At 38.0% G+C, this 7,095-nt stretch overlaps 1 protein-coding gene across 1 annotated transcript; it reads right to left on the bottom strand.

Annotated features, from left to right (window-relative positions):
- Positions 1-1,800: 1,800 nt before the first annotated feature.
- On the bottom strand, positions 1,801-2,373 carry LOC140820445 (uncharacterized). The gene has a single exon (XM_073180728.1). The coding sequence runs from the start codon at positions 2,371-2,373 to the stop codon at positions 1,801-1,803; it is 573 nt and encodes a 190-aa protein (XP_073036829.1).
- Between the last annotated feature and the right edge of the window lie 4,722 nt (positions 2,374-7,095).

The following is a 7,095-nucleotide window of genomic DNA, read 5'->3' as shown; positions in this document are numbered from 1 at the left end:
ACGAGATACAACCGCTCTGATAGCACTTGAAAGGATCGCTTAAACGAATAAAGAGTGTTTAGAAGGGGGGGTTGAATAAACACTCCTCAAATTTAAATATTCTTCGACAATTTGAGTTCAGTTTTGTTACAAACTGATACTAGGTATCACGTCGGTCAATGACAATCAGTTAAACTGAATGAAAACAGTTGCGGAAAATAAACTGACTGAAAGATAGAGTATCTAACAAAGAAAATAATGACTGAAGTAAAGATAACACAATTTGTTTCTGGATGTTCGGAGATTTGAATAACTCCTACGTCACCCCTTCTATCACGAAGATAGGATATTCACTAAAAGACTTTGATCAAATACAAGACACTGCACTGACCCACTTCAGTTTGGACTTATCACTTTGCCACAACTGAAACTCTTAGTATATAACACTTTTACAGATGGTAACTGATCTTTAGCACAACTTAGAAAAACTTATCAAAGATTACACAGTGCTATTTAAGCTCAAGAATGTAGCCTTGAATGCTACTGATATGACTAGTAAACGTGAGATTTTAACTTCTGAATGTGAGTAGATATTTTTGCAGCATAACAGCAAGTAAAATGTAATAGCTGAAATCAGTCGTATTTTTTTCGTGCTATCTTCGATTATTTATAGGCTTCTCTCTCAACGGTAACATTAAAGGTTATTTGAATATTCTAACCGTTGATTACCACGTCGATATACTCTGACGGTCGTACACTGCTTTTTCTGAAATGCGGCGTTCCACTACAAGTTGCAGGTAGTTGTACTATTTGTCGGTTGTTGCTTTCAACTAACGAAGTGTACAGCTGAGAGATCAGCTGGTAAAGAGTCAGTTGACGAGAATGACTGAAGAGTTGTTCAGCTGAAAGAGCAGCTAGCTGTTCAGTTATAATACAGTTGCGTCGATCAGTTAGCTAAATTCAGTTGTGTAGTTCAGTTGGTTTATCTTTTTGTCAAACACCGAAATTTAGTTTCTAACAGTAAGATTTAAGCTTCAAATCCTTGCTCAATATACTCCAAAGAACCAAGAAAAACCAAGCAATAGCTCACATAAATCGAACAAGAAACTCGAACAGGAGCAGTCCCGAAACAGGGTTCGATTGGGGCTGAAACAAGCATCAAACGTAGCGATTCATGGTTCAAAATCAAGCTACTGAAGTAAGGAAGCAAACCCCTCAAATCGTTTGAGATTTCGACACCGGACGGGAAAGTTATGGCCTCTCCAAATTGAAGGTGATGAGGGTGACGGGAATTGGGTAAAGGGAAATGGGTTTTCTTCTTCTCTCTTTCCTATTTCCTTATTTTTAAAGGTAAGTTGTGTGTATGTATATGTGTGTGTGTGTGTGTGTATATATATATATATATATATATATATATATATATATATATATATATATATTATGTATTTGGTTACTAAAATAGTAACTCAAACCCATCTATCCCGGTCTGTATTTATTTTGATCTAGTGTGTTATTTAAACTCTATATGTATTTTATATCGTTAAATTCTCCGATATTCTAAAATACATATTTCTAACACACTTCTCGAATTTATTTGGCATAAATAATTATTTTAATTTACAACTCAATATTTATTCTAATTATGCCAAAATTACCGGATAATTAATTACAGGGCCTTACACTTCTCCTCCCATTAAAACAAATTTCATCCTCGAAATTTCTGTTTATACACATACATCTTACACACGATACAAAATCAACAATACAGTATTAAGAATCAAACAGATATGGATAAGATGCTCTCATCTTCTCTTCTGTTTCCTACGTTGATTCTTCTACACCATGCCTCGACCACTGAACACGTACAAGTGGTATAACTTTATTGCGTAAAACTTTATCTTTACGATCCAAGATACAAATAGGATACTCAGTATACGATAGAGAAGGGTCGAGTTCAACCTCATCAGGATGAATCACATGAGACGGATCGGGCTCATACTTACGCAACATATAAATATGGAAAACATCATGGATGCCAGATAAAGACTGGGGAAAATGAAAACGATAAGCGCAAGTCCCAATACGCTCAACAATCTCGTAGGGACCAATAAAACGAGGTGACAACTTACCTCTCATACCAAAACGAACAACACCTCTAAACGGAGAGATTCTCATGAACACAAAATCTCCAACTTGAAATTCTAGAGGTCGAAGACGTCTGTTAGCATAACTAGCTTGACGATCTTGGGCAGCTTTCATTCTCTGACGAATTAACTGGACTTTATCATGCATTTCCTGAACAATCTCAGGTCCAGTCAACTGCTTCTCACCAAATTCATCCCAACAAAGAGGTGATCGACACCGTCTGCCGTACAAAGCTTCAAAAGGAGTCATACCAATAGTCACCTGGAAACTGTTGTTATATGAAAATTATACTAGTGGTAAAGCTTCTTGCCAACTGTCTTTAAAATCCATGACTACAGCTCAAAGTAGATCCTCGAGTGTCTAGATTGTACTCTCTGTCTGACCATATGTCTGAGGATGGTACGCAGTAGTCATCGCAAGTCGTGTACCCATTTCTTTTTGTAAACTAGTCCAAAACTTTGATGTGAATCTAGGGTCACGATCTGAGACTATTGCAACTGGAACTCCATGAAGTCTAACAACATTTTCAATATACAGACGAGCCATTTTCTTGTACGAATATGTCCTCTCATACGGAATAAAGTGTGCCGACTTAGATAATCTATCGACAATCACCCAAATGGTATCGAAATGACGAGAAGTACGTGGAAAATGCGTGACAAAATCCATAGCCACGTGCTCCCAGTTCCACTGAGGAACCTCAAGACTATGCACTAATCCTCCAGGTCCCATTCGTTCTGCTTTGACTTGCTGACAGATCATACAACGAGAGACAAACTCAGCCACATCCTTTTTCATATTCTCCCACCAAAACAGAGGCCGTAGAATATGATATATTTTCCTCCCTCCTGGGTGGATACTATATCGAGTACAATGATCTTCTTTAAGGATGTCTCTACGCAATTCAGGAATATCTGGGACAACCAATCTACCATTCAACCGAAGAGAATCATCTGAGTGAATTGAGAAACCAGATTGATGTCCTTGAGATACTAACTCATAAGATTTCAGAACTTGATCATCAGTTTTCTGAGCTGACTTTACAATCTGAATCAACTCTGGCTCAACAGAAATCTGAGATACACAAACAGCATTAGCTTGGATTTTAAAATCCAACCCAGAAGTGCAAATATCTTCTCGTAACTTAAAAACATGAATCGAGGATAAATTAACATCAACAACTTTACGACTCAAAGTATCGGCAATGACATTCACTTTTCCCGGTTGATACTGGATCTCACAATCATAATCTTTCAAAAGATCCATCCAACGTCTCTGTCTCATATTCATATCTGACTGAGAAAACAGATATTTCAAGCTTTTTGTGATCAGAATAAATTACAAATTGCTCCCCAAATAAATAATGCCCCCAAATATTGAGAGCAAAAACAATAGCAGCCAATTCTAAGTCATGAACACGATACTTAGACTCATGAGGTTTTAATTGGCGAGAACCATAGGCCAATACTCTGCCATGCTGCATCAGAACACAACCTAGACCTCGATTAGACGCGTCGGTACAAACAACAAATCCTCCAGAACCACTCGGAATGGTAAGAACTTGTGTAGAAGTCAATCTCTTCTTCAACTCGACAAAACTTGACTCACATTCATCAGACCAAATGAATCTCTGATTTTTCTGAGTCAGTTGAGTGATAGGTCTAGCAATCTTTGAGAAATTTTCGATAAATCTCCGGTAAAAACCAGCTAAACCCATGAAACAACGAATCTCTGGCACATTGGTCGGTCGTGCCCAATTTAGAACTGCTTCCACTTTACTTGAATCGACAGAAATACCATATTGAGATATGACATGGCCTAGAAACACAACTCTATCTAACCAAAACTCACACTTGGATAGTTTGGCGTACAACTGCTTCTTTTGAAGAATTCAAAGAACTATCTTCAAGTGTTTGGCATGCTCTTCCTCGGACTTGGAATAAACAAGAATATCATCGATGAATACAATCACAAAACGATCGAGATATTTTTCGAAATACTCTATTCATCAAGTCCATAAACACAGCAGGAGTATTGGTCAAACCAAAAGGCATAACCAAAAATTCAAAGTGTCCGTATCTCGTGGGAAAAGCTGTTTTCGGCACATCTTCTTGTCAAACTCGCACTTGATGGTACCCAGAACAGAGATCAATTTTAGAATACACCGAAGTACCTTGCAACTGATCAAATAAGTCATCAATCCTAGGGAGTGGATATTTATTCTTGACAGTAAACTTATTCAGTTGCCGATAATCAATACACAACCGCATCGTACCATCTTTCTTCTTGACAAATAGAATCGGTGCACCCCATGGCGAAGAACTCGGACGAATATAACCTTTACTCAACAAATCCTGTAATTGTTCTTTCAGTTCTTTCAGCTCAGCAGGGGCTAAACGATATGGGGCTCGAGATATGGGTTCGGTTCCTGGCATTAATTCGATACTGAACTCAAATTATCGTTCTGGTGGAAAACCAGGAATCTCTTCTGGAAACACATCAAGAAACTCACCGACTACAGGAATATTAGAAATCCGTCGCTCATCATGTGATAGATCAACAACATAAACTAGAAAACCTTCATGACCAGAATCTAACAATCGATTCATCTCAATGGTAGAAACTAGAGGAATCTTGGCTTAAGAACCACGGCGATAGAAATTACATTTAAGAGCAAAGCTAGCCCTAAAACGAATTATTCCTCGATAACAGTCAACAGTGGCACTATTTGCAGTCAAAACATCCATACCAATGATACAATCAAATTCATGCATAGGTAGAACTATGAGATTCAGATACAGAACATTATCATCGTGAAACAAAACTGCATTGAACAACACATTATCAGTAATCATTTTGCCCATCGGAGTAGCAACATATAGATTGGAATTCATACTAGTGGTGCGAAGATCATGCGAAACAACGAATGCATGAGAAACAAAGGAATGAGATGCTCCGGTATCAAATAAAAATCATGCTATAAAACCACATAGAGTACAGTTACCAGTAATGACAGTACCTGGAGCTGCCTGAGCCTCATCCTCAGTCAAGGCAAATACATGAACTGATGACTGATTCTGTTGACCACCTTGCCCTCTGTTGGAACATTTCATGTTCGCAATCTTGATTTTGATGTTAACAAAACTTGTTATTGTGTTTCTAACATAATTACTCAAATGTGAAGTTGCAAACACAAGAAGCAAGCTGAAATTGAATTCTACACAAACTGAATTTCTGTCAAGCTTCGGTGTTTTGATGATATCTCTTTCAAATGACATTCCGCCAATTGGAATGATCAGAAAACTCAATTTGCAACAAGTCGTATTTCACGTCAGTTAGGAAAAATCGGATGTTATCATGGTATAACTGATCGCTCAATTACCGAACTGATCACACGAAAACAACAATCAGTTGGGTTTGAGCAGCTGCGGTATTTCGGTCATATCTCTCAGCTCGATTATCGAAACGAAGCGATTCAATATGCGTTGGAAAGATAAGACAAAGATCTACAAATCATCTTTAGAAGTAAAAGTCTGAATCGAAGCTTAAGATGCTGATAAATGATGATGAATCTACTGGTTTTGCACAAAATGAAATCAGCTAGACTGATTTCAGCACACCAGCTGAAACTGAACCAACTGAACCAGCTGCTGACCAACCAACTGAACTGAACCAGCTGCTGACCAACTGAACTGAACCAGCTGCTGACCAGTTGAACTGAACGACCAGTTGAGTTGACCAGTTGATTATAGTTGACCAGTCGGGAAAATGCCCAGCAAGCTGAATTTGACTGTTGCAATTTTAGAAACAGTACAGAAACTTTCCAAACGGTCATATTCTTGTGTCTAACGTATATATAATTGTTGAGGCTTATAAACAACATATTGAAGATCAAACAAGAGCTTTTGAAGAGGATTCAAAGCATGGGCAGTTAGCATGAAGAAATCAGCTAGTTGAGAGCACAAGCCCTTGTGTGAGGATACATTTGAGATGTACACTGTAAAGGATAAATTTCTCACACACAATCACTCACACATATACAAGAGAGTTGAAGTTCAAAGATTGGTTGAGTGAGTCTTGCACAAAGACGTAAAACTTGTGTTTGTAGTCTTTGCATATGAGATATTAAACAATATGCTGATTGTGAGGTGATGCCTAAAATCTTGAGTGCTATGAGTTCAGTTTAGGCAGTGGGTAAGTCCTAGCTGAATGGGTTTGTACAAAGTGTTGTATAAATCAAAGTCTTCTAGTGAATCCTTTCCAAGGGGAAGAAGGGGTGACGTAGGAGTATTTAAATCTCCGAACATCCATAAACAAATTCGTGTTTATTTGTTTATTGCGTTTACTTATCATTTGCATTGTTTTAAGGATGCATTGTTGAAGCATTTTATGTGTTCTTCAAATACCAAAATATTGCATACAAGTGTTTGATAAAATACTTCAACTAAAATATTTTTACTCATTTAACTTGCATATATTTTAAATGCTTTACAAAATATTTAATCGATTTCTACGAAGGATTATTTCGAGTATCTTCCGCTTGGTTTTTAACCAAACTCGATTTAATTCATCGGTGTTCAATATTTCAAGAACCGAGCTATTGTAACTCAACGGTGATCCCCCTAACCGATCCCAACACCCTCTGCTCTGATGCGAAGGGCGACTAGGCTGATGGTAAGAATGGGACGCTGCTGGAATTCTATTACTTTGAACTGCACTACCTGCCTGGGCTGATTTCCCCGTCTTACTAGGACAAACTCTAGAAAAATGACCCGGCCGACCACAATTATTACAAACCCCTTGAACTCCAACACAGTGATTAGTGGAATGCTTGCCTCCACAGTGATCATAGTAAGGTCCACTATAGCGATATCCACCACGGTTCCCTGAACTCCTTGAACTCGAAGAACTAGAACCAGATTTCATAAATTGTTTTCCACGAGGACGAAGAGATGCAGAACCAGATGAACT

This window comes from Primulina eburnea, unplaced genomic scaffold, assembly GCF_022965805.1.
Source record: "Primulina eburnea isolate SZY01 unplaced genomic scaffold, ASM2296580v1 ctg1050_ERROPOS3300000, whole genome shotgun sequence".
In the NCBI taxonomy this organism is placed as follows: Eukaryota; Viridiplantae; Streptophyta; class Magnoliopsida; order Lamiales; family Gesneriaceae; genus Primulina; species Primulina eburnea.
The sequence above is the reverse complement of the archived record's forward strand: the minus strand, read 5'-3'. Positions and strand labels throughout refer to the sequence as shown.

Bases quoted from the DNA above. Each gene is read 5' to 3' on its own strand.
- LOC140820445 (XM_073180728.1), bottom strand. From the start codon at position 2,373: ATGACTCCTTTTGAAGCTTTGTACGGCAGACGGTGTCGATCACCTCTT.